This window comes from Vombatus ursinus, unplaced genomic scaffold, assembly GCF_900497805.2.
Source record: "Vombatus ursinus unplaced genomic scaffold, bare-nosed wombat genome assembly UNPS02015175.1, whole genome shotgun sequence".
Taxonomy (NCBI): Eukaryota; Metazoa; Chordata; class Mammalia; order Diprotodontia; family Vombatidae; genus Vombatus; species Vombatus ursinus.
Window position 1 is genome coordinate 6,521,809 of NW_020954953.1, and position 27,437 is coordinate 6,549,245.

Here is a 27,437-nt window from a genome sequence, read left to right on the forward strand (position 1 = left end):
CAATAACTTCCTAACTTTTCTCTCTGCTTCCAGTCTCTCCTTTCCATTCCATTCTTCACAGAGCTGGCAAAATAATATTCCTAAAGCATGGGTCACTCCCTTGTTCAAACATCTCTAGAGATTCCCTCTTTTCTCTAGGATAAAATAAAAACTCCTAAACTATGGCACATGAAGCCTTTTACAGCCTAACTCCAGCCTTCCCTTCCAGATTTGCATCACTCTTTATTTCCCTTTACATTCCAACCCAATAATAACTGAATTTATATAGTACTCAATCTCATTCTGCCATCTCTTGCCTCAGTTCAGTCTACCTGCCTATACCTGACTCACTCTTTCTCCTCATCTCTGCCTGGTGAAATTCTACCCCTTCAAGGCCTAGCTCAGGAACCACCTCCTCCATGAAGGATCTCCTGATTCAACCCCATGCCCACCCCCAAGTGAAAGTCATCTCTCCATGCTTACATTTTCTTTCTAGTATTTTTCACACATCTCTTCTGCTCCTCTCTTACATTCCACCTGTACATGTTTGTGTATGCATTGTCCTCTTTTCTCTCCCTTCTCCCCAGCACTTAGCAGTGCCTGACGTATAGATGCTGCATGATAATTATTGAACAGAGATGATAGAGAGGAAATGCTGCTGACCTAGAGGAATTTGAGGAAAGAAGCATTTTTGCCTCTCCCCTCTTGGGGCTCTTCAGAGGAACAAAGTGAAAGCTTTGAACCGGAAGACCTTTGCAGTCTCTATTCAGACCGATGTTCGTTAATCATTTGGAAGCATAATTCCTGTAGTAAACTCATAGTAGATGGCTGACTAATTACCTGTGAGGTAATCTTTGGACCCAGTGACTGAATAAAGGGGGATATATTTGCTTTTTTGGTTTGTTTTTTTAAAGGAGGATGGGACATTTAATAAGTTAACGTGTTTGCTTGACTCTTTTCCTGAATTACATGCCCAGGCTTTCCGGAAAAAGGGAGGAATCTTTCCCCTGTTCATTTTTCTTAAGACAAACAAACAGTCAGTCCCTGGCTGTCAGCTTGTTGTGTGTATGTGTGTGTATGTGTGTGAGAATATGGCCTTCCTTTGCTTCCTTCAGAGTTGTACCTTTTCAGCTCTGAAGTGAATCATATCTAGTAGGCTGGTTTGCAGCTATGACTCACCCTGTAGACACAAAATGGAAGAAAAAACCTTCAGCCTACCAAAAAAAAAAAAAAGACCAGAGCTAAACTTTTAGGCTTGTTTGGGTTTTTAAGATAAAGCTCTTGATTAATCTTAGGTGCTCAAGGGTCATTGTGATATCTTAAAAATTGCCAACCAGGAAAGAAAGATTTCAAAGGCCTCACTCACTAGGATGTCAAAGTTATGTAAAAATCTTTCTTTAAAATGCACCTTAATTTATGAGCCAACTCCTTTTATTCCTGTTGTTCTGTTCTCTTTTCTATAATTCTAGGCATGAAACTAATGGAGGAAAAAAAAAGCATTTTTTCTTGGAGGAAGTCAAACTCTCCTGATTCTACTCTTTAGCAAGTGGCATTTCCATAGACCATGCCACCTGTAAGGGAGTTAATTGACATTCAATTAATTTATTTTTGTTCCCTTTTCTCCTCCACCCCACCCCCACTGCCTAGTAGAATAAAAAGCTTTTAAAATAACATGTGATTCTTTTTTGAGCTATAATATTTGGCCCTCAATTTATTCCTTTCTTTTGGCTTCTGAAACTTTTATGAATATGCTTTTTTAAAACCTTGTGTCCATCTATTCATGTCTACAACAGTAAATATAAATTAAAAGTAATTACAGATAAATTATAAAAGCCATGAGAGCATTTTGAAACTCTTTCAAATTTTAATCTAAGTAAAAATCTTTTTGTTCTTATTATATAGAATTTAAGGGGAATGTTTTTGTTCATGCTGTTAACAAGGATCTACTTGGGGAAGACTAATTTTTTTTAATCTGTGCTGCTTTCTTTTTGGCTAGTGTTCATCAGTCAATATCACCCTGAAATAGCCCAACTTTTGCATATACATATATGATAGAAGTCACTTCCACAAATCCACCAACACTATGGTATGAATTGAAGGTTATTGGAAGGTCCATGGACCTATAAATCTCTTTTTCCCTTTAGGACTCACTTATGACATTGTCTTCCTCTGGAGCACCCTATTAAATTACAAATGAATTAGAAATTAAGTCTCCCAGTAAGCAGTGACTATCAGTTGATTAGATAATGATGGTCCTCTTGGAAGTTAATGTGGAAGACTTTGCTGGTATGGGACATAATTACTCCGGGTGGGCCCTGTGGATGTTGGAGGCAGAGAGTGACTATTAGCAATTTTATTACAGCCTGGATTGTTTTCCCCTTGAAGGGTGATAGTTGATTAGCACAAGACCCTGTGCTTCAGTGAAGCCCATCATTGTGTAAAAATATTGCCCAGAAGATGCTTTCCCAAGAAATATAGGGCGTATAATTCACAAACTCTTGAGAAGGTTAAATAACTAATGACTAATGACATAAATAAGGAGAGGCAGCATGGCCTCAGAGTAAGGAAGTCCTGGGTTCAAGTTCACCTTCAGATGCCAAATGAATGCATAGCTCAGATCTGCATTGGTAGGAATTTCCTTACTGAGAAGTTATTTCAGTTGTGCCTGACTCTTCATGACCCCATTAGAGGTTTTCATGGCAAAAGATACTTGGGTGGCTTACTATTTCCTTCTCCAGCTCATTTAACAGATGAATGAACTAGGGCAAATAGAGAAGTGACTTGCCCAGGGTCACACAGCTAGTTAGTGTCTTAGGTCAGATTTGAACTCAGGGAGATGAGTCTTTTTGACTCCAGGCCCAGCACTCTATTCAGTGCACCACTTAGCTGTCTGAGAGTTTTCTACTTCAAAATATATGTGATATGCTTATCAATATAGAAGTGGAAGAAACCTTGGAGGATGCTAACTAATAAAGTTGCAGAGAGTTCTTCCTGTACCAAATACTAGCAAATTTGCTTTAACGAAAGTGCTTCCTACCTGAGGTAAAAAGCTGAGTGTCAGTAGGAGGGCCCAGGTACCAGGTGCCTGTAATTCCCATAGTCCAGGGAAACTCTACCATCTAATTTTCAAGTCTTCCACTGAAAACAATTACTAATGCATGGGTGATCTGAGCACAGTCTAGCTCTCCATGGAAAGCTACAGTGTAAGGTAGCCTGAGGGGTAGGAAATGGAAAGACTGGGCACATTAGCAGGACCAGTGCCCTGCCAAGGCAGGCTCTGGTTACCTAGATAAAAGGCAGAGCATCTGATGGAGCTCGGCAACCTTTCCCCTTGTGCTTTTCAGGGCTGTGCTTTTTGTTCTTAATCTTCTTGCTCTACTCCGCATAAACTGAGAGTTGATGTGCCATGCAGCGGTCATGTGGGGAAAGAGTATTTTATTTCCAGCTATTAGCCTAGTAGTGCCTTCTGGAAATCTCACTGTGCTGAGCACGTTAACTGATATGTCTAGATAAGTATAGATCTAGCTACAGATATGTGTGTGTACACACATATGTATACATATACAGACACACATCTATGCATATACATACTTATATATCTATGTATGTATATGTATGTGTATATATATATTCATATGTACACATATATGTGTATGTGTAAACACATATTTGTTGTTGTTCAGTTGTAACCAACACTTCATGGCCCCATTTGGAGTTTTCTTGGCAAAGATACTGGAATGGTTTGCCATTTCCTTCTCCGGCTTATTCGATAGATTGAGGAAACTGAGGCAAACAGGTTCAAGTGACTTGCCCAGGGTCACATAGGTAGTTAGTGCCTGGGGTTAGATTTGAAATCAGGTCTTCCTGACTCTAGGCCTGGCACTCTACTCACTTTCCCACCTAGATGCCTATACACATACACACACACACACACACACACACACATTTCCATCACATACACATACACACATACACATAATGTGTATACATATATATCGTATACATATATACATATATGCATACACACATGTATATATATAGTGTGTAGTGTGGGACTACTTGTCATGGCCCTTTTCCATACACACACGCACACATGTGTGTGCGTGTGTGTGTATACACATATATATACATATGTAATATACACACGTGTGTGCATATTTTATACACATATACATATATAATATACACACATAGAGAGATACACATAATATATCTCCCATGTTTGTATGGCCTTTTTTCTTCTATAATTACATTTTTATATCATACACACATATCCACATATGTGTGTATATATATATATATATATGTATAGATAATATAGATAACACTGTGGATAACATGCCTACAATATATACATCATGTATTACATGTGATATATATTGTATATATGTGATATCTATGATATATTTAAGGATAAAACTACATAAGGTGGTGGGGATAAGGCTACAGTAAGTATGTGGGGCTGTTTGTGATGGCCCTTTTCCATCTGTTTGTAAATGTATAAATATTTTTATATGGTAATATATAAAGACAGAATATAAACAACATATTTAGGTAATATATTTCTAACAAATTATAAACAAATATAATAAACGTATGTACACATATAAAATGCTTATTGTATGTAATATTATAGATGGAAAAGGGCTACATACCATAGCTTTCCTGTAGTCATCTAGGGCTTTCTTAGCCCTTTTTGTGTTGTGGACCCTTATTGGCAGTGTGATGAAGCCTATGGATCCCTTCTCAGAGTAATGTTTTTAAATGGATCAAATAAACAAGTTCACAGAAATTATGTTAAAAACCCCTGATCTAGACCTCTGCTTTTTGGATAGGGCTTGTTTTTAGAATATCTTATTTGTTCCCTTTTTAAAATATCCCTTTGTTAAGGGCATGGGGATAAAGGTTCTAAGAGCTAGAAGGGTTCTCAAAAGACATCTTAATTTTACACACACACACACACACACACACACACACACACGCACACACCCCTATTTGTGTCCATGGAGAGAGGGGGAGGAAAAAAAGAAATTTACATGATAATTTTGTTGTATATTTGAAAGGCAAAACACGTTGTCCATAGATTTGCGGTTTCATGTGTAATCATCTTTTTTTTTTTTATCATAGTATGTATGCAAATGCTTGTTTTATTCCATAAATTAAAAATAAAAATTTTTTCAAAAAGACATCTAAGTTAATCCCCTTTTTTACAGATGAGGAAATAGCTATTTGCCCATAGTACCATGAAGATCTTTCCAAGGTAAAAATAAAGGCTTAAAAAGGAATTTATTTGAATGCAAAATGAACAAATATTGCTTCCATTTCTAAGATAATGAGGGGTATTACTGGAATTTCATGAAGGGTATTCAGGATATATAATTAGTGGAGCCAATGGAACTGAGAAGCAGGGAACAACGGTGTTCAGACCCTGAACACAAACTAGAGCCTTCCTCTGAAGTCATAACCTAAGGGAGGCTGTTAGATTTAGGAGTCCTGCTCTTGAGAGAGGTTCCGCTAGGAGGCAAATTGAAAGCAAGCATGCTACCTTTTGCCCTTCTCTGCATGGGGCATCAGGGTGAGGAACCGGCCGAACTTTGTCAGACTAGACTGGGTTGAAATCAGCTGCCTGTTCATCTCTCAGGTTTCATGTCTCAAGCCAAAGTATCTGGTTGCGGAGCCCTGGGACGTTCAATTTCATTGAAGAATATCTTTCCCTTTCTGTTTTCTTGTGGCTACAGACGATTTACATGGATGATGGCGTGTCGTCTTTTGTCCAGATCAGAGGCTCAGTTCCACTGTTTTGGGAGCAGCCAGGGCTTCAGGTAAGTAATGAGGAAATTTCTTGACACTTCATTTTATTTATCCTTTCACCTAACCTGCCTGCTTTTCAAACAAACAAAAAAATCTTTTAGTAGCATCATTTCTGACTTTTCACATAAAATGTCTGTGGGTCAATGTATTGAACTAAATTTTTCTTGGACCTTTAAAAGATTGCATGGATAAAAATGTATATAGTCCATGCATATAAATAATATCTGTGTGAAAGAATTGTTCTGTAATTCCCTGTTTCAAAACTCAATTTATTAAAGAATGTGCTTTCTTCTTCACTGATGCCCAGTATAACATTGAAATGTTATGCTCTCTATGTAAGTGAACAGTTACGCATTCTGTCTTGGATGTTATGGGATAGTGTATAGTGCAAGGGCAATCCTAAATTTCAATTTTTCCAAAACAGTCAGGCTTTTGCTTGGTTATAACTTAATATCCAGAGCAAGAGTGAGCGGTATCTTTTACCTACTTCTTGTGGAGCTTAGGCTGACATACAGTAGGTCTGAGGTTAGGGGGCTTTCAGAGACGTATGAGAATTTCATTCCAATCTTTCCTGTGATTACTAAAAATATACACTGTCATTTGAAACCTTGGCCACTGACCGATGATAGAGATATTTCGGTTATGTCTGTCTCCCTCGAAGAGATCTGTATGTGTGGTGGTAGGCTCCGAGAACACTTTGGTCATCGAGGACATGACATGATGACTTGTTCATTGAGCTCTCCATTGAGGTGGGTGCTGAGCTAGACTAATCTGGGATCTCAGCAGGAAGGGAAACGATCAATGGAAAGACTGAATTCTTTGTGGAAATTAGGTTGAAAAATTTGGGAGGGGTGATTATGAAATCTTCTAAGTAGAAGATTTCTTCTTAAAGTCTCTTCTAATCCAGTCTCCTACATAGTACAGGAATCTTCATAGCAGCAGCGTCCCTAACTCATGGTCATCCAGCCTCTGCTTAAAGACTTCTAGTCTTGAAGACTGTCTAGTGTCAGGAAAGTCACTACTTTGTGAGGCAATCCATTTCATTGTTAGCTATAATCATTATACAATTTTCCTTATAATTAAAGGGAAATTTGCTTCCTGTAACTTGCATGGGTTGATCCAATTGTGTTCTCTGGAGCTACACAGAATATTCAGTCTTTTGCATTAAAACTTTAAAAATCTTTAAGGATTCCTTTAATGACCCTATTTATTTGTTTATTTGTTTGCTTTTTTGCCTTATGCAAGCTAAACATCCTTAGCTCCTTTAGCTGTATTAGTGTGCTGTTTTCAGACCCTTTGCCTTTCTGGTCCCTCATTCGTTTGTCAGTGTTACTTTGAAAATGTGGTGTACAGACTTGAACACCAATAATCCAAATGCAGGTTGACCAGTGCAAAGTAAAATAGACTATGTTCTTCCTTGATGTAAACATAGTAAGTGGACAACTTATAGCTTTGATTCATTAAGCTTGTGTGTTGACTAACCTCCCTCCTCCCCATGAGTCTTCAAAATAACTTTGAAGGTTTAATAGAATCCTAGAATTGGAAGAGAACTTAAAAGGCTGCTCTGGTCTAATCCTAACCTGAATCTTGATATAAAGTCCCTGACAATTGACTATCCAGCCTCCCCTTAAACACTTCCGGTAGAACTCATTAGCTTTCTCTTTGAAACAAAACAAAGACAAAAATATTTTGTTGATGCATTTTAGGTTCTCATTTCTCACCCCCACCCCTCCAAATGTGCAATATAAATACTGACAGCATAGAAAAAACGCTATCCTAGAATTCAGCCACTTCTGTGTTTTGTTATCTCTCTTCCAGGACCTTCACTGGTTTTTCCATTCCTCAGAGTTCAGTTTCCTTTTAGTGATCTATTTACTTACATAATTATAGTTGTTATCTATAGTGTTCTGTCTTGCTTCTACTCATTTGTTCTACACCAATTTACACAAACCTTTCCATATTTCTCTGAATCCCTCATATTTATTTCTTTCAGTGCAGTAGTAATACATAATTTTCATATACCATAAGTTTTTCTACCATTCCCCAATTGTTGGGTATGTGTTCTTTGTTTCTGGTTCTTTGCTACTATAATATAATCCATTAAGAGGACTGTTTTTGGTATGTATTGGACCTTTATGTCTATCTTTAGCTTCCATGTCTGGTAGTGGGATTTCTGGGTCAAAGGATGTGCTACTTTTTTGTCCCTTTTCTTGAATAATTCCAAATTGAAATTCAGAATGGATTCAACCGCTTAATAGTTTCACCAATCATGCATGAATGTGTTTGTACAGCCCCTCCAACGCTATCTCCATTCTTTCTTTTGTCGTTGTCAACATGCAAGGAGTAAAACTTCAAAGTTGTTTTAAGTAATTTGGAACTTAATTTTAGGTAAACATTTGTAGGTAGCAATCTTCTTTTGAAAACTCCATATCCTTTGATCACTTACTCATTGAAAAATAGCTCTTAGTGCTATATCTCCTTTATATATTCAATATTTATATGTATCTATGTATTTAATATATTTAACTCTTACTGTTATATCCCCTATGTAGTGTCAATTCCTTATGTATTTTGGATATCAGACTTTTATCAATTATTTTTTGTGCAAATGTTTTTCCACTTCACCACTTCTCTAATTCAGGTGTCTTCACTGATTTTTATTTATGCAAAAGCATTTTAATTTTATGTAGTCACAAGGGTCTGTCATCTTTTATAGCCTATCTCTTGTTTGATTAAAAATTCTTCCCTGGTGGGAAGTCACTATCTTTTTATTTTTAAAAATTCATTCTATCTGACTTTATAGCAAAATCATTTCTAACCCATCCACCCCCATGTTTAATCCTCCCTTGTGACAAAGAAAAACATCTCATTCAAAAAGCTTGTCTAACAAACTCATTCTCTCTTGAGAGAACCCATTCCATTTCTAGACAACTCTAATTACTAAGTTCTTCCTTATATTGAATCAAAATCTACCTATTCTTACATGAAAGCTCTTTACATACTTGAAGTCAATTAGTACGTTCCACTGCCACCTTTCCTCTCCTTCCTCTTACCCCTTGGCCCAGAAGACTTCTCTTCTCTAAAGTAAATATCAGTTATTCAGTAAATAATCATTAATTAAGCACCTGCTATGTGCTAGGCACTGTTTGAAGCATAAGAAGATACAAAGAAAGGCAAGAAAAAAATAGTCTTTGCTCTCAAGAAGCTCACAGTCCAATATCCCCAATATTTTTAATCTATTTTTTTAAAAGCATGGTCTTGAAAATGGACATCACTCTGGCTGTCCTCTTTTGGATTTGTTCTAGTTTGTCAATAGCCTTCCTGAAATGTGGCACTCCAATCACAATACTGCAGTGGTTAGGACAGAGAACACTGGGTAGCATGAGTTATGAATACCTTACAGTGTTGGCATTAGGTAACACTCTGCTCTGGGAATGTGATATAATAGACAATACGAGGCTAGATCTAATATCTCTTTATTCCTTCTCATTACCTGAACTTGTACGTGTTCTGTGTATTGGATCTATAGTAATTCAAAGGACATCCCACCACCCATCCCACCTCATTCCCAGAACCCTTCCAGACCTCAGTGCTTGTGGACATCCCCTGTATGTTCCACTGAAGATACAAGGTATAAGCGAAGAGCCAATGGAAAGAATTGGTAGAGTTGGAGTTAGTACACATTCAGATCTCACCCTTTCTTCTTAATAATCATGTGACCATAACCTGACCATGAGGGACAATCTCTCTAAGTCACAGCTTCCTCATTTTAATACCAATTAGTATCAGCCTCACAGGGCTCTTGTCAAATTCAAATGAGATCATGTATTTAAAACACTTTCCAACCCTTAAAGTGCTACATAAATGTCAGATAACACCATCACTAATCAACATGAGAGGACGATGATGATCCCAAGAGCATACCCTACAGGTGATGACTGTACCTCATATATTCCCAGTCTCTTCCCCAACAATCACATTTATAATACTCTTTGTTCATCTACTCTGTTCGGTAGATAATGGTCAGTCTTTGCATTCCACCAGCATTCATATACAAGTCCTACTCCTAATTCCTGACACCCCTGTCACCTCTACAGAAATATAGTCACACTCGACTGTTTCCCCAGTAACAAGAACTGCAAAAGGAATCCATATGCCTCTCCCTCTTCTAGTGGCCCAATGTTTCCATCTCTTAACATATTGCCGCCTTCATTCAATTAGTCAGTCAATTAGCAGTTTTAAGCACCGAGTATATGTCAAGCCTTATGCTAGGTGATGGGGATGTGAATTTAAAATTCAATCCTTGGCTGAATTTTAGTCAGTACTTGACTTCAAGGAGCCTACGTTCTCACAGTGAACTCTTAATTCCATAAGGCACTGTGCTTGATACTTCTGTTAATGTTTCTTGAGACCACATCAGCTTGTATGACAGTCATGCCATGTGATTGGTAATTGAGCTTATAATTCCACTTAGTAGTCAATCAGCAAGCATTTATTAAGAGCTTACCTTGGAATAGGCACCAAAGTGCATGGGGACACTTCCCCCCATTTTGTCTTCGTGGAGTTGGATTTCTGAACAAAAGTGTAATACTTAACATTTATGACAGGGCCTGGATGTGTGATTTCATTTGTATCAGAAACTTCTAGTCAGGAAACTCTTTTTACCAATACAGATGAGCACGGCAACTTGCTGTCTTGGAGAATCGTCTGGGGCTCGGAGATGCTAAGTAACTTGCCCAGAGCCACACTGTTAGTATTTCTCAAAGCTTGGACCCAGGTCTTCCTGATGCCATGCTGCTTCTCACTTCAGATATTAATAGGGATAAGCTTAACATTAATCCCTATTGTGTTTCACTTTCCTCTACTAACATGCCATTCTGTGTCATGGCCTGAAGGTGCCCATTGGCTCTTGGCAGCCATACCAATGCAGTATAAGCTCCAGCAGTTGAAAGGGCTTTGAGAACAGGCTCAGCAATACACTTGTCATCCAAGGACCCTCTTAACTAAATTCAGGGAAGCTCATTGCTGGAAGGTTGGTCAACAGGTGATACTTTTTTTTTTTTGTTAGCCATAGCAGCTTATCTTTTATGGTGCAAAAATGTTCTCATCTGCATAGGTAAAGGGAATATACCCATCTTAGATCTTTGAAATAATGAAATCACTAGCCTACTACTGGGGAGGCTGAGGCTGGTGAGTCACTTGAGCTCTCTAGAGTTCTGAATTGTAGTAGGGTTAGAGCTGATTGGGTAGTTAATACAGCGTCAGGAATTGGCACCATGAGCCTCCAGGATTGAGGAAACACCTGGCTGCCTAAGGAAGAGCAAATTAGCTCAGGTCAGAAATGGAGCATGTCAAAGATCCCATGCCAGTCAGCAATAAGTTTGGGCTTATGAATGGCCACTGCATTTCAGTGTTGAGGATGGGGTGGCCCAATCCCCCTTAAAAAAAAAAAAGTGAAATCGGTAAAGATTTCATTGTATTTGATTTAGCTCATCATTCGAATCTGTTGGTATCTTTTTGGATCCTGATTCTATAATGTAATTTATTAGCTATCTTTCCCATCTTACGTTATCAGTTTGTTTGATTAAAAATACCATCTGTCTTCAAATAATTGATAAAAAATGTTAGACAAATCCTTCTGCATGTCCCTGGAGGCCTCCCTTCAGTTCGATATCAAACTATCATTGGCCTTGTTAGTTCCAGTGTAAATGTGCCCATGTCTCTCCATCTTGGGCATAGGGATATTATACCATGAAAGACCTGTTTGGATCTGCTTCATTGAAATTCAAGTGTATGTGATGCTTGTGGCATTTATCTGACTATACTTTGGTAATGCAATCAGAATAGAAGGGACCACACCAGTAAGAACTTACTTGTCAAGATTAAGTTTCTTGGGGGCTGGTCCTAAAGTGACTAGAACATAATAGTCAATTAGCTTACTATGTGCCGAGCACTACGCTAAGTGCTGGGGTTACAAAGAAAGGTAAAAGACAGTCCCTGCCTTTGGGGAGCTCACTATCTAATGGAGACATCCTGTAAACAGTTATGTATAAATAAGCCATATACAGGATAAATAGGAAATAATCTATAAGAGAAGGCATTAGAATTAAGGGAGATCAGAAAAGGCTTTGCTGTAGGTTGGGGTAATAGGCACCCAGTGAATAAGCTTTACGTTAGAGTTGATGAAAAGTCCTCTTTCTCATATGGTGTTTGGCCTTGGAGAGAAGAGTGGAGGAAATGAGTTATCTTCCTTTTCTCGAAGAGGTTATGGAGCGTGGTTTGCCCGTGCTGTCTGTGGTAGCTATATAGCTTGGTTTTGCTCAACTGTTCTTCCTTGTTGTAGTAGGGTACTCCCTTGGGGGAGAGATTCTTGGAGGGAGGAGGTCTATCTGTGTTTCAAAACCAAAGGCATCAGTAAAACTTAAAAGAAAGAAGAAACCCTACCTAGTCCTAATTCCTAAATATGATACATATTCATGGGACGATGAGGCCTTCTTTGACCAGGGTCACCTGAAATTTTAGACCTGAAAGTCAGTTTTGGCTTTTTCATTCTTTAATGGGCAAACCCTTACCTCCAATTAGGTGATGAGAAGCCAAGAGGTGGATCTTTACTTTGGAATCTAGCTTGTAGTCTCTGAGTCTGTGAGGAGACATATCTTGGAGGAACATCTTTAGTCCTGCCATTGTATGTAGGTTCTTTTCTATATATATTCTGCCTTAGAAATTGTACTTTTAAAGCATCATTTTGAAACTATGCTTATGCCATCCTTGTTTAGTAGTCATGAGCTTTTAATAACTGCATCTGAACCATGAAAGCTAGAGGGAAAAGTAACTACATACATGTTAATGGATTTTTCAGGTTATAAATAGCCTCAGAAGAGTTTTGCTTTCAAAAATCCATCTCTATCTTGGTTTGGTTTGCTTGCTTGTATATTTTATATTGCTGTTTATAGGCTAGTCAAAGAAATCATTACCTTTCTTGTCAGTAGAAACCCTATTGGTGACTAAACATATGTGTCACAAGTTCAAGTGAAAACAGGGCTTGGAGCGAATTAAATATGGATTAAACATGGTGGGTGTGGGCAATTATATCACCATTGCTGCCTCCTTTTGTTGCCTACATTTTATTCCTTCGTATTAGTATACATTTTTTTAATTCCCCTGACTGTATAGCATTAGCCTAGAGCAGCTGCTTTCAAACTTTTTGTTCCCCATTCTTCACATTCTTAAAAATTATTCAGGACCTAAAAGAGCTCTTGTTCATGTGGGTTATATCTACCGATATCTACCATATTAGAAATTAAAACGTCTTAGTGTTATTATGAAAATAGTTTCAATCACAGATGCCCTGAAAGTGTCTGGATGATCTCCAGGGGTCCCTAGACTATACTTTGAGAACCATTGGGCTGAAGTAATCTGAAATTAAAAAGATTTGGCACCTGTCGTTAAAGATGTTTCACTTCAAGTGGCAAGCAAGAATAGGAATGACACTTAGGTACAGTGACATCTTTGCCAAACACAACCTCAAAAATTGGGGCATATTTGGCTTTGAATGTCTTTCCACATCCCTTTCTCCCAAAGTTACCCATTTATGATGGCAAAGCAGGGAGGTAGAGTGGAAATAGCTGGGGAGGTTTAGGAGCCCCAAAACAGAGACAAGGCTAGTAAGGGAAAAGAATTAAGAAGTGAAACTAAGTGCCATGAAAAAAAAAGGATGGATATAGAACCAAGGGATCTGAGTTCAAGTGCCAGCCTTACCATTTATTCTCTCTGTGACTTTGGGCAGTGTGGTAAGAGTGCAAGGGTCACCAAACTACTGTTGCATGAGCTGTGTTGTATTTATCAAGGTAGAGATCATTCTTAGCTGGAGGGGCTGTACAAAAGTGGGCGGGGGGCCAGATTTGGCCCACAGGCCACTGTTTGCTCACCCCAGTAGAATGGATTGGATGTAGAAGACCTGAATGAGTCAGGAATTGGCTCATTGTGTTACCTTGGGAAGTCATTAAACTTCTCTGTAAAATGAGGGGGGCTCGACTACACGACCTCTAAAATCTCTCCCTGCTCTAAATTTATGATCCTATGATAAGTCATTCCAACAGTACCAAAACATTTTTTGATGTGCCTGGGAGTTTGTGTGTAAGATGCACTTTGTGTAACACATCAATGCGTTTGTTGGGAGCTTTAGAGATTCCGAACATCTAGCTGAAGTGATTTCTTCAGGGCCTGAGAAGTGAGTAATAAGCCAAGGATGAAATTGGCTCGATAGAAAGCAGAGTAGGGGGTGGGAGGGAAGGGAATGGAGAGAAAGAAGGAAACTAAAAAAGAGGTAACAAGTCACTATTCCCTTAGGTGTGTGCCAGCAGTAACTTGATTCCAAGATGTACGTTGAAACCCCAGGCTTGAGGTCACACGATATGGAGTGAAGAGACCGCAGGGACCTTAAGGAAAGGTGACTTGAGAGCAAAGAGAGTTCATTCTCTGTGTTGAGATGAGGCAGCCTGGGCCTGGGGCTGGTGCTGGACTCACAGGTGCATCAGAAAAGACAGGCTGTGGGAGCTGGAGAGGTGGGACTGACTTCCAAACAAGAGCCTGAGATTATAGGTGTCAAAACACCTTTTATAAACTAAAATGCGTTATACAAATCTGAGTTGTCTTTTGTTTCACCAGAGGTCTTGAGGTTTCCTGTTTCTACCGTCTAGAGTTTAGCTCTAACCCCTGTGCTTTCTTAGGGTTCCTCCTTCCTTTTGGCCTGATAATGCCTTGACTCCAGTCCCTCGCACCTCAGGGGCATAGGTGAAAGTAATCTGAGGCGGTCTGGTATAGGAATATAGGAGCTTCTTTCTCCTGCTAGGATTCAAACTTTTCTCACCTTCCTGGAAACTGGTCATTCTGCCTTCCCTAAGCTTTGCCTTGTCCAACCCTTTTACTTAGGCTTTACTTTTTCTACTGCTTTCTCAGCCATGAGGCAATATGGTGGAACAGAAAAACTCTACTGTGGCTGTGGAATCAGAGAATCTGGGTTCAAATCCTATCTCTGGTGCTTACCACCTCTTTTGCCTTGGGCAAATCACTTAATCTCAGTTTCTTCCTCTGTAAAATGAGCCAGTTGGCCTCTGAAGTACCATCCAGCTTTAGAGGTATGATCTTCTGGTCCTTTGTTTGGGATGCAGGGGAGGAAAATGCATTTAGATCAGGTCATTTTTTTGTTTGTTTTTTCTCCCACTTCTGCTCCCTGGTGGTGGGCATCTTTCTCGTTTGAGCCTTGAGTGATAACCTGTGTCCCTGTGGATGTGGTTGGAGACCCTCCTTCCTGAGTTCACTCTCCGGGTAGGGGTGGGCAAAGCATGTAAAGGCAGACAAACATAATCTCAAGTCTCTCCCCACTCCAGTTAATCCTCCGATCCAGCTGTTAAATTGATCTTGAGGCGTAGTTCTGACCCTGTGTCACCCATCTATTGAAAACAAACTCCAGTGGTCTCCAAGATCAAACGTGAAATTCTTTTTGGTGTTCAGAGCCCCTCTCAGCCTGGCCGCCTCCTCCCTTTCCAGGCTTCTTACACCTTATTCATCTCCATGTTCTCTTTGATCCAGTGACACTGGCCTCTGCTGTTCCTCACACATAACATTCCATCTCCTGACTCCAGGCGTTTTTATTGACAGTCCCCCATTCTGGGAACTCTTTCGCTTCTTTTCTCCACCTCTTAGCTACCCTGGCTTTCTTCAAGTCTCAGCTACAGCCGTACCTTCTGAAAGGAGGTTTTTATATTCCTCAATAGTAGCTTCTCTTTGAAGTTATCTCTGACTTACCCTGTATGTGTGGTTGATACATGGTTGTTTACATGTTGTATCATCATTAGACTGTGAGCTTCTTGAGAACAGGGGCTGGGTTTTTTGTTTTGTTTTGGGTTTTGGTGGGGTTTTTTGTTTGTTTGCCTTTCTTTGTATCCCTGACACTTAGCATAGTATCTGGCACTTAAGAAATACTTGTTTATTTGTCTGTTTGTTTGTTTAGCATCTTCCCACAATATTTGGTACAGTGCTTGGCTCTGTATGCGATTGTAATAACAGGACTCCAGACACAGTTGCTGCCTGCAGATTGGATAAAGATAATGAGAAGTTTACATTCATGGTGCTCATTACTGAGAGTTTAAAAGATGTCATGATTCAGGAAAAAAGAAACCTAACAGTGAAATTCACAGTTCTAGATCTGTCTCTATGTATGTATATGTGTGTGAGTATGTGTGTGTGTGTGTGTGTGTATATACACACACATATATATGTGTGTGTGTATAGTGTGTATATATAGTGAAAGCAATATATTTGTCTCTACGTATAACTTATATATATGTACACACATACATATATAGAGAGAGACAGAGACAGAGAGAGAGCCTGTTATATATATATATATTTTTTTTTGTTTTGTTTTGTTTTGTTTGTTTTTTTTTAGTGAGGCAATCGGGGTTAAGTGACTTGCCCAAGGTCACACAGTTAGTAAGTGTCCAGTGTTTGGTCTGAGGCCGGATTTGAACTCAGGTACTCCTGACTTCAGGGTTGGTGCTCTATCCACTGTGCCACCTAGCTGCCCCTGTCATATATATTTTTTGAACAGGAACAATTTAATTATTCAGAATATATAAGAAACTTCTACAGACTTCTAAGAGCAACCAATATCCAGAACTGCAAAAATAAAAAAGCGTATTTTACAAGAAAAAAGTAAATTTTAAATGTGAAATATTCAACATCATTATTAATCAGAATATCACTGAATACCAATTTTGGACCTCTTCCCAAATCCTTACTTGTTGTTGATTTTTTTCTACCTTTGTCAAACACTTAAGATTTTTCTTAAATGAAAAAAGAAGTGTTTGTTTCATAAAGTAAAAATGTATGGGGGCAGCTAGGTGGCACAGTGGATAGAGCACCGGCCCTGAAGTCAGGAGGACCTGAGTTCAAATCCAGCCTCAGACCAAACACTTGACACGTACTAGCTGTGTGACCTTGGGCAAATCACTTAACCCCAATTGCCTTACCAAAAAAAAAAAAATGTATGGCCTATCAAATTAATACTTAGACACCCATCCCACTCCTTGAAACCTTGATTAGTTTTTAAAGACTCATTTCTTACAATGCCCCCGTGAGAAAGACTCTTAAAAATTTTAAAGAACCAGGCAGAAAAGCTGCTTCTAATGCTCCATCCTAGGAGAGAACTAGAGATTTGACAGACCGACATGAAATGTACAGCTCTTTTCTTTCAATCTCTGGGAATGATCTCTTGCAGTGTCCGTCTAAGGTGGGGGGAAGGGGAAAGGAAGGAGTGAGAAAGCTTTGGCCCAAGACACTGATAGGATGGATTTCTTACTCTAAGCTCTAGAGACATGAAGCAACCCTTGGATTGCATAATGGAATACAATTTCTCTTTTCTGCATTAACCTTAAAAGACTTTGAAATTAAAGACTTGAATTTGGTGATAACTGTTAATTCATTTCCTCAGCCAGGTATTGTCGGTATTCAGAAAACAAAAACTTGATAGTTATAGGCAATTAGATAATTTTGGCCTTGCCTTCTTCAACTTCTCACCTTTGGCCCAGAAATATTTTTGTTCACAGGCCAGTTTCCATAGCCACCCTCTGTCTTTGTACTCGGTGGCATTCTGGGAATGGTGACTTATGGCAGCTTTGTGAAGAGGGAACACGTAGAAGTTCCCTTAATAATTTCTTAATCTATTGATCAGAAAATAATTTTCTAGCTTGGCATTTTCCAAAATCATGGAGGAGACAGCTCTATTATGTGAGTTGTCTTTTTTTTTTTTTCTTTTTTTTTTTTTTTTTTTTGGTGAGGATTCTTTTAGGCAAAGTCAGGAATAAAAGATTATCATTTCTATTCCCTCTCTGTTCACAACAGGCTTAAAACCTTAATGTCCTCCTTGACTTCTTCCTTTCCTTCACTCATCCAGTTTGTTACTAAGACTTATAAAATTTCTTCTCTACAACATCTTTTGAAATCAATTATTTTTGAAGGAACTGGGGTTAAATGACTTGCCCAGGGTTACACCGATGGTAAGTTTCTGAGGCTGTGTTTGAACTCAGGTCCTCCTGACTCTAAGGTCAGTGCTCTATTCACTGTTGTCAGTTTTGTATAAATTGTTCTGGTTCTACTCACTTCAGTCTGTATCAGTTCATACAAGTCTTCTCAGGCTTCTCTGAAACCATCCCTTTTAGATTGTAAGGTCCTTAAGGGCAGGGACTGGTGTTTTGGGTTTTTTTTTGCCTCATTTTGTATTCCCAGTGCTTAGCATGATCACTGGCATCTAGTAAATACTTAATAAATGTTTGTTGATTGATTCATTATTTCCTGTGGCACAATAGTATTCCATCACATTCATATACCATAATTTTGTTTAGCCATTTCCCGATTGATACGCACACAATTTTTTCTTTCATCTGTCCCTTCTGCTTGTTTCCCGCTGCCATCACTGCCAAGTACCTCTCATCTGGACTGTTGCAGTAAAAATGGTCTTCCCTACCTCTAATTTCTCCTTCCTCCCATTTATGCTTAAGCTTTCAGATTACGTCTTCTAAAGTGCAACCTTGATCATATCACCCCCTTCTGTTCAAAACCTTTAGTTCTTAGCCATGAAAGATTAAATAATGTTTAAATGACTTAGCCTGTCACTGAAACCCTCCATGATTTGGTCCCCTAATCTGCCTTTCCAGCCTTCCTGATGCTGTTTTAGGACTGTTCTTTGCTCTAGACAAACCTGATTACTTTCTGGTCCTCTCCCCTTCCCTCTCCCCCAAACCACTGCCTTGAGTTTTCTTTATTCCATGCTTTTGCTCATGCTGTCCCCTCTGCCTGGGATACTCCCTCGAATCACCACCCCTCTATCCACCTACCTACCCATACTAGAAGTAATCTTTCTCCCCTCTGGATTTTCATAGTATTTTTTCAAGCAGTCAGTCAGAGGTCATTTATTGAGCACTCACTCTGTGCCAGCGCCAGGGATACAAATAAAAATAAAAACAGCCTCTCCCTCATGGAATTAACATTCCTATTGAACCTTTATATTCTCTTGTAATAGAATATTTTATTATTCTATTTATTCTATTTTATATATAATAAATATTTTATTATAGTTTTATTATAGTTATTGATGCATTTCTGCATTACAAACTTTTATAAATTCCTTCATGGTAAGGAATAGCTTTTCATCCTCCACAGTACCCAACTCTATGCCTTTCATACTGTGATTGCTCAGTAATTGGTTGAACACATTATGCTAATTAGAACTTCCAGGGAAGTTTGGCCATCCTTAATAGAACAAAAGTGGGCAACTAACCTCCACAAACAATTTCTCTTTCCTTAAGCAGGATTTTTTAGCGTTGGTTTCAAGTGAATACCTTGACCACAGTTTCTCCTTATCCAATAATGAGTTGGAAATTCCCACATTTGGAGACCTGGCTTTAAGATTATTGTCTAGGCATTTTTGTTCTGCCCCTAAGGAAGATATAATACAGTTGGAAATTGTAAATTTTGCAAATGCAACTTTTCTCATTTCATTATCCTTGCCTTTTTACATCATACATCTCATGTAAGCGGGCTCTTTGTATGTGATGATAAAGCTGCAGCAAATGGGACATCAGGAGTTGAGTTCAAGCACCTTTGACACTTAGGGTACTATGTACATAGAATGAGTCAAACACTTCCCACACCCTCCACTCCTCTTGCCCTACCAGAGATATCTAGGGGAGCTGCTAAATTCATCTTTGGCAGATGGACATGAAGAGAAGTGCTATGGTCTCCCCGACTTGAATTTTACAGGATATTTAATTGAAACACCCAGAAGGAAGGCTTACAAAGGAATTATTGTCTTTGGGACTCATGTTTGCCTTTTTTCTCCTCTAGGTTGGGTCTCATCATCTGAAACTTAACCGAGGTCTAGAAGCAAATGCCCCTGCTTTTGACAGGTAGGATTTTTTTTTTTTAATCGCATTGTCTTTTAGCAAAATCAGTCACTAATCCTTTTCATTCAGAAAGACAGTGACTCAGTGAATACAGCATTGGACTATGTGCCTTGAATCAGAATTTATTACTGAGTCAGAGGGACACTTTGAGTAGTTTGTTATTTTTGTGACTCAGTTTTCATTTTTTGCAAAATGACTGTTTTATTTGCCAAAGGATTGCCTAGACGGCAGAAGATAATGATAAAGTAGTACTTTGCAAATACTAGTATATGCTTTCTAATGGGTAAAGTCTCACCCATATGGACTAATTAAAGAAAAAGACAATCTAAATTATAGGAATTATGCCTTAAGGAAATGGAGTTTTAGAGCTAGCTACGTGGGGAAATATCTAACAAAAACACACATTTAGAGCCTCCTCTGTGTAAGATATTGTGGCAGGTACTGAGTATCTCAAGAGGAAGAGGCCTATTTCACAAAATCTGCTTAAGGATCAGCATTTTATATTTTCAGTATCTTTTTGTGACCTTTTAAATTCTCTAGTTCTTGGTACTGCTCTGATAAATTTGTGTGGGGTCTTCAGCCAGAATGAACAATCTTTCTTCTGCTACAGACATTTATGAGTGTACTTGTTAATGGTAATCAAACTTCCCTCATTCATGACTTTATTTATTTATTTGTTAGCAGTTGCTATTGAAAGTGTAGCTCATATTAAGAGTTTTCTAAATGTCCTATTTTCCCTTTAGGGTATGAAATGTAAGATTGTCATTTTCTTTATGGAAGCAATTTTATAGCACTATTCATTTAAATCCTTGCTATGTTGTGTTGTTCCTCATTTTAAATTAACATTTTATAAGTGGAATAGTGAGGAATTTGCCTTAATTGATCCCATTGGTAACAGATCAGTGCCGATTTCATGTAAACTGTTAAACAAAAGCCCTACAATTTTTTGAAGAGAGCTAAACAAATATCAGCATTCTCACAGGGAAGCTTGGACTTTTAATAAGAAACATTTCATCCTATCAGCATTGCACTTGGAGTTATGAAGACCTGGGTGGGCTCAAATCCTCACCACAGACACATTACCTTTATGACTTTAGGAAAATCTCGTAACCTCCCTGGATCTCAGTTTCCCTATCAGTAAAATGGGGAGGTTTGACTCAGTACTATCCACAGTCCCTTCCAACTCTGAATCTATGATATTCTCAAATTTCTGGAGGAGTTGTGCTGTTCCTTATGTCTTCATCTTTCATTTGGAATGGTACAGACCTTACTAAGCATATTGCAACAAGATGTCCCCAGATTTACTCTTTGCTGTGGTGTGACCAGGATCTGTTAATTTTTCAATCTTTTGATGTTTTTAGTGCTGACAACAGAATTTTTAAAAATCTGTGCTGATTTGGAGAGTATTTTTTTTTTAAATCTCTTTTGAAGTTCACATGACCAAACTCTTGGTTTTTGTGTGTGTGTTCCATATATGTTGATATTTTGATTCATGCCAACATATTGAGGCTTTGAGAATAGGCCTACGCTGCCAAAAGAAAATTTAAAAGGTGTGGGGGCTGGGGAATGTTTTGCTAAAAAGGCCACCAGAGTTATTGAATTATGTTGAGTTTTTTTTTTTGTTGTTTTGTTTGGTTTTGTTTTTTTTTTCGTGGCAAGGGAAAGGTTGTTACTAGGGTTTGGTATGAGTTATGAAAGGGCTAAACCTGGTTATATTCACATATTTAACCTTTATTCTGTTTAGCTCATTTTATTCCTTTAATTTCAATTCCTCAGTTGGAAGGCAGCAAGCATTGCCTAGTAGAAAGAATAATACATTAGGAAACAGTGTCTATGCTTTCATATTCCTAGTCTGTACCTTATTAACTGCATGACCGTAGGCAAATCCCTTAATCTCTCAGAGTCTGGGTTTCTTCATCTGTAAAATGAGGATAAGATCATCTGCCTTGGCTGCTGCAAATGGTTGCCATGAGGACCAGAAGAGGTGTGTGTATGTGGAAATGCTTTGAAAGTCATTGCCTCAGTGTCTTTTAGGTCTGGATACTAGAATATGTATTTAGCTGTTGATCATGCTAATTATGCCCTAGTGCATAGAACAGAAACATGACTGATAAGCGTTCCCTAAAATCTCCAGGTCCACTAAACAACTTTATATAACCAAGTTACACACACAGTGCTGTCCCTCATCCTCCCAAAGAAAAAATCTGAACACCAATGCCGTTTGCAAGGAAGGAAGGAAAGAAGGAAAGGAAAAAGGAAGGAAAGAAGAAAGGGAGGAAGGAAGGTCTATTTAACTATGACTTGCTTTGCAGTCATTTGTACTCTCTGAAGTGCTCCAGAGTAAAGGAAGCATTTATTTTTTTCCTATGGGTATAAAAATGTTCCTGACAATGTTATTAAATTTTCAATTGCTATTTTTTACAAAAGAAAGCTAATGGTAAAGGACAAAGAACATATCTATTTTAATACCTTAGTAGCTGACTGTTTTCATTGTCTGGTTGAAAGTTTCACTGGTACCTTTTTTTTGGCTAAATTCAGTACTTTTCTAGATTATAGGGATAGGGTCCTGAACTGATGAATTCATTGATATAGGGAACTGCTATTGGTGTAAGCAACTCCCAGGTAAGGAGATTGCCTCAACCAATGCAGCTTGTCCTACTCTAGAGCACCGAAAGGAGAGGTGAGGTCCCGGTCCTGGGGTCATGCACATAGGATGGATCAGAGGCAGAATTTGAATTCAACTCTGTCTTGCTTCAAGATCAGCTCTCTATCCACTTTATCAGGCTTCTTCACCTCTTTTGTGTTATGGACTTCTTAAGCAGTCTGCTGAAGCTTGTGGACCCCTTCTCAAAATAATGGTTTTTGCCAACATTCATCATGGAAGGAAGTGTGTAAAATTTTAGTTAGAGGTTAGTGAAAATAGAGCTGTAAGTTTTTTTTTTTCTAATTCAAATTCACTGACTCTCAAAAATCTATCTATGGGCTCTGTGGACCCCAGGTTAAAAACCCATTCTATAGACCATGCTGCCTCTCTTCCTTGGAGATGGTGAATCTAAAGCAGAATCAGACTCCTTAAACTTGTGGATTATAGTCTTTTTTTCTCTCTCCACTTTCTAAATTGAGAAGAATGCATACATCAGGCAGGATAAGTGATAGGACTTCAATTTGAAAAGATTTCAATGCTGATCTAATTTTGTGTTCATAACACCAGTAATGGGGGATGGAAGTATGAGCTCGGCATTTATGGCATTACTAGTCATTAAGAGTCAAGGCAACGACTTCTACTTCACTCGAAAATGTTTAGTAAATTAGTGGTACCAATTTTAAAAAAACAAAAAAGCCCCCACTAATATCAAGTCTAATCACCCACCAGTTACCGTACCGTGTGGTGATGTAGTTAAGGTAGTATTTTTTAAAAATTAGATTTGGTACACTTTTTTACAAATATGGCGTACGTGTTCTAGAGTGAAATGGAGCCCAGTAACACTGAGAGTTGCTTTGAGGAGCTTGTTGGCCCTCACTGGACCCTCTCTTCCCACCTTGGGCCTTGGGGGATGTCCACTGTCCGGGAGCACTCTTGCTCTGCAACCCCAGGAAAGCAGTGCCCCGCCAGGGCAGTCAGTCTCGTTTCATTGGTGAAATGGCATCGTCATGCTGCTGCTGCTACTGCTCTTACAGGCATATGATGCTTCTGAAAGAGCAGTATGGAAAGCAAGTGATCGTTAACCTGTTGGGAAGCAGAGGAGGAGAGGAGGTGCTCAACAGAGCCTTCAAGGTAAAACTTTTGCTCAGCTGCTGGCTTCTCAAGGCCTCCCCTTCTGCTCCTCCAAACTGCGGGGCTCGAGTGGGTGGGTGGGATCAGGCAAAGGGATTTGGCAGGCAGCCCTCCAGTTCAGGTGGTGGGAACAAGACTTCCAACAAGGTAGGTGGTTTTATCCCTTGGATTTGACCTCTCTCCCATGAGTCTGGGAAGAGGTAACTCTTATCTAACGATCCATTTATCAAGCATTTATTAAGCTGCTGGGCACTGTGCCGTGCAAAGATGGGCTAAACTAGGAATGCAGAGACAAAAATGAAAGCATCCGTAACTCGGGGTGGGAATGATTTTGTTTTGTGAGTTTCTCCACAATGTATATTTTTCCAGAATACAATAAATGGCTCTGTAATCTCAAACTTTAATTTTTTTTCCCCAGAGGCTTAGTGAAACCTGAGCTGATTTATGTTTCTGTAGATGGGACCCAAAGCAGCTTATAATATACATTGCTATGTATTCTCTTAATAGTTCTCTCTCCAGTCAACTAATGTATTTAAACTAAACTTTTCTGAACTGATATCACAAGAGAGCCTTTCCCTGTCTCCAGTTTCACCCTTAGCCAGGTCACCCAGCTAGAGGTGACAGTGTCCTTCCCACTGCTTCCTCACAGAGTCATTTTCCAAAATAAAAATCCCAAGAGAGAGAGTGGGGGGGAAAGGAAGATGTCAATCTGCACGTTGGCCTCTCTTCCAGTGTGCTGGGGAATGCCTCACTGTTCTCTCCTTCTGTTAGGCGGCTTATGTCCCACCTTCAACAGTGCGGCTGTTTTTCTTCTTTCGTCTTCTGGGCCAGTCCATGATAGCCCCATCCCTTGACAGTTATTAAGTGTGTATTTGTGACTTTCAGATAGTCCACCTTGGCTTGGCTCTGCAATAAAGTTAAATGACATACTTGCCTATTGCTCTCTGCAGCTCTAAAACCTTCACACTTACCCCGTGCCTAACAAACATCTTTTTGTCACTGGTCCCTGGACTGGTGGTGCTTCTCTCGTGCAAAGATATCTTGGGCTGCTAACGCTTCATTTTCAGGACAGACAAGAGAAGGCAGCCTAGGATAAGCCACATTATGTGACTATGACAGATGAGTTCCCTCCTCTTAACCCCCTGCTTTCTATTGGCATAAGATGAAGATCAAGACCTTTTGTCCCTTATATCCTCAAGAGGCTGTTGTGGTCCTTGGAGGAAAAGGAATGCCTAAAGATTGTTAGTTACTGTCTGACTGTCTATTACTGCCCTACAACCTTCCCCTCCAGTTATAGGATCATAGGATTTAAAAGTTGGAAGGGACTCTTATGTTCATCTAGTTCCACTACCTTATTTTACAGGTGAAGAAACTGAGGCCCTTACAGGTAGCAAGTAGCCAGGCTCGGACTTGAACCCAGACCCTTTAACTTAAATGTGCTCTTTTCAGTCCCACCACACAGCTTCCTCAACTGCTGCTTGTAGATATTTCTTCTCTAGAGAAGAAAAATCCAGGGCTTATAATCCAAAGACAAATCGTTGTTGACCCGAGCAGAAAGCTTTTTACAGCGAAAAGATAGACAATAAATCTCTCTTAGGGAGTGGAAGAAAGATAGAGCTCTAAGGAAACCACAGGCATCAGAACATCTGGGGAGCAGGAGCAGAGTCCAGGCTGAATGCTCGCCTTGGTTTGTTTGCAAACTCCATGCCTGACAGCTGACTGTGTTATTAGTACTAGCCTGGGAGTGGGGTAACCCAAGTTCAAGTTTACTAGCTGTATGACCGAGGCAAATTCCTTAATTTATTTGAGCCTCAGTTTCTTCACCTGTAAAATGAGGGGGGTGGATTAAGTGATTTCTAAGATCTCGTCCAGCTCTAATGTTCTGTGAATTCTATGGTGAAGAGAGTTTCTGGTGGCCAATTGTCTTTGGCCAGACCTGCTTTTCCTGTCTGGTTTGTTGCTAACAGCAACAAATGAGCTAGTTTTTTTTTTCTCTTCCTTTTTTTATTGGCAATACTACTTTTATAGAAGAAGGAAAAAAAAATCAGCCCATCCTTTTTTTTTTCTTTTCCTCCCACATGGAAAGTGGTGGTATTTTTGACCCACGGCATTTATCAGCTGGTAAAAGTATTCCTCAGATCCAAGGATGTCCAGACACCAGTCCTCTTCAGATATCAACCCTCCTTTTAGTAAAGGTTGAGTGAGAGGGAGGTAGAAATGTTGTAGAGGGCCCAATATTGGATAATGAAGGTGCTGATGCAATGCTGTACCAAAAACACTAGTCTAGGGGTCAGGAGGACGTGGGTTGTTGTCTCCACTTTGCTAATAATTAGGTGTGGGCCCCCTTAGCTCAGGCAATTTGCCTCTCCCCAAGCCTCATTTTCTTCATCTGTAAAATGAAGGATTGAATCAGTAATTCTCCAAGGTACCTTTCAGCTCTGACTTTCTATAATTCCTCGACTGGCCAAATGCTAAATATTAGCCTGTCATGGAGACGTACAAGGTGGAGAGGAAGGCCCCAGTGGCCTAGGGGTCATACGTGAGCTTCTTGTCATCCTAGGTCCGTGGCTACTTAGCACAGCCTATCCATTTGCTATGAGTCAGTGTGTTTGGACAGTGGGAGCTGGGCTAGGAAACGGAGGTGGTGTATGAGGAATGTTAGGGCTCGAGGTCCTTGACTAGGACCTGACCTGTTGCTATCGCCACCTGCACTGCCGTCCCAACTGTCCCACCTCTTCCTGTTGGACCACCCCTCTTGGGTTGTCATTGTGTGACCGCCTCCCAGAGCTAGCCAGAGGGTAACTAGGACTTTCAGCTCCACAATGTACAGAGACGCTCATCACACTTCCTTCTTAAGTCAAGATGTGAATGGTTCCCAAGGAAACAGCTGTTATGAATAGAGCTGCAACTCTTCTTTACTTGGTGGACCTGCAGCCCTTGTGCTATTTGAAGACTAGAGCGATAACTCCCTTTCTCGCTTACTTTATGTATTGCCATAGAGATGTGGGGGAGGACGTGATGTGGGCTGCAGATGGTGGCCGAGGGAGGGGCGAGTGTCGCAACTGGCTTTGCCTCTTTCTTGCTTTAAATGATCCCTTTGCCCTCTTTCAGGAAGTGTGCTTTTCCTGTGCTGTTGTCTTTTTCTCTGATATTTTCCTTCTGTACTTCCTTCTCAAGATCTGGACTGATAAACTACTGTGTCTGTCATGAGCTTTAAGACTAGCCTAATCTAACCAATGAAAACTCTGAGCGGTGAATGGAAATATGCAGTCATCTCTCTCCCCTCCACTTCCCTTCCTCAGAAGTTGCTTTGGGCCTCTTTCCATGTTGGAGACACACCTATGATAAATTTTGACTTCCATCAGTTTGCCAAAGGAGGGAAGATAGAAAAATTGGAGAATCTGTTGAGGCCCCAACTAAAGTTGCACTGGGATGAATTTGATGTTTTCGCCAAGGGCGAGAATGTGAGTCCACGGTAAGTGTTCCAGTGTTTGCTTGATTTTTATAGGTTGGGAAGTAGATTTATAGCTAGAGATTATTGACATCCTGTTCACCTTGTAGCAAGACCCTTTTGGTCTCCTGGGCCATTTGCTTTCAAAACGGTTTCCTTCTCCATACCAATTGTATTGCCTAGAATTTGGTGTGGTACCACAAGCACAATTTTGGGTTCCAGTTTTCTCTTTTAGCCTCTGCATGACTTAAAAAAAGAAGTGAAGAAGAACAGAAAAAGAGGATTACATATGAAATCATGAATTTCTATCACATACAGCTTTGTAGGGTTTTTAAAAAGTCTATAACACATTTAATTCAATAGCAAATGGCCAGCTTTTTGATAGATGTGTACTTTTGATTTGCAAGTGTTGAATCATGGATAGTCTGACCCCAATTCCGACATTTGGCGGAACAGG

At 39.5% G+C, this 27,437-nt stretch overlaps 1 protein-coding gene across 3 annotated transcripts in view; it reads left to right on the forward strand.

Moving 5' to 3' along the window:
• The window catches only part of LOC114031525 (synaptojanin-2), a 143,526-nt gene that overhangs the window by 67,436 nt on the left and 48,653 nt on the right, over positions 1 to 27,437 (forward strand). For 2 of the 3 annotated variants that reach the window (XM_027846650.1, XM_027846652.1), the window contains exons 5-8: positions 5,718 to 5,801; positions 19,696 to 19,757; positions 23,433 to 23,529; positions 26,832 to 27,004. In XM_027846650.1, coding sequence (XP_027702451.1) covers positions 5,718 to 5,801; positions 19,696 to 19,757; positions 23,433 to 23,529; positions 26,832 to 27,004 — 416 coding nt within the window. The remainder of the gene's footprint in view (positions 1 to 5,717; positions 5,802 to 19,695; positions 19,758 to 23,432; positions 23,530 to 26,831; positions 27,005 to 27,437) is intronic. The other variant, XM_027846651.1, reaches the window with a different exon arrangement.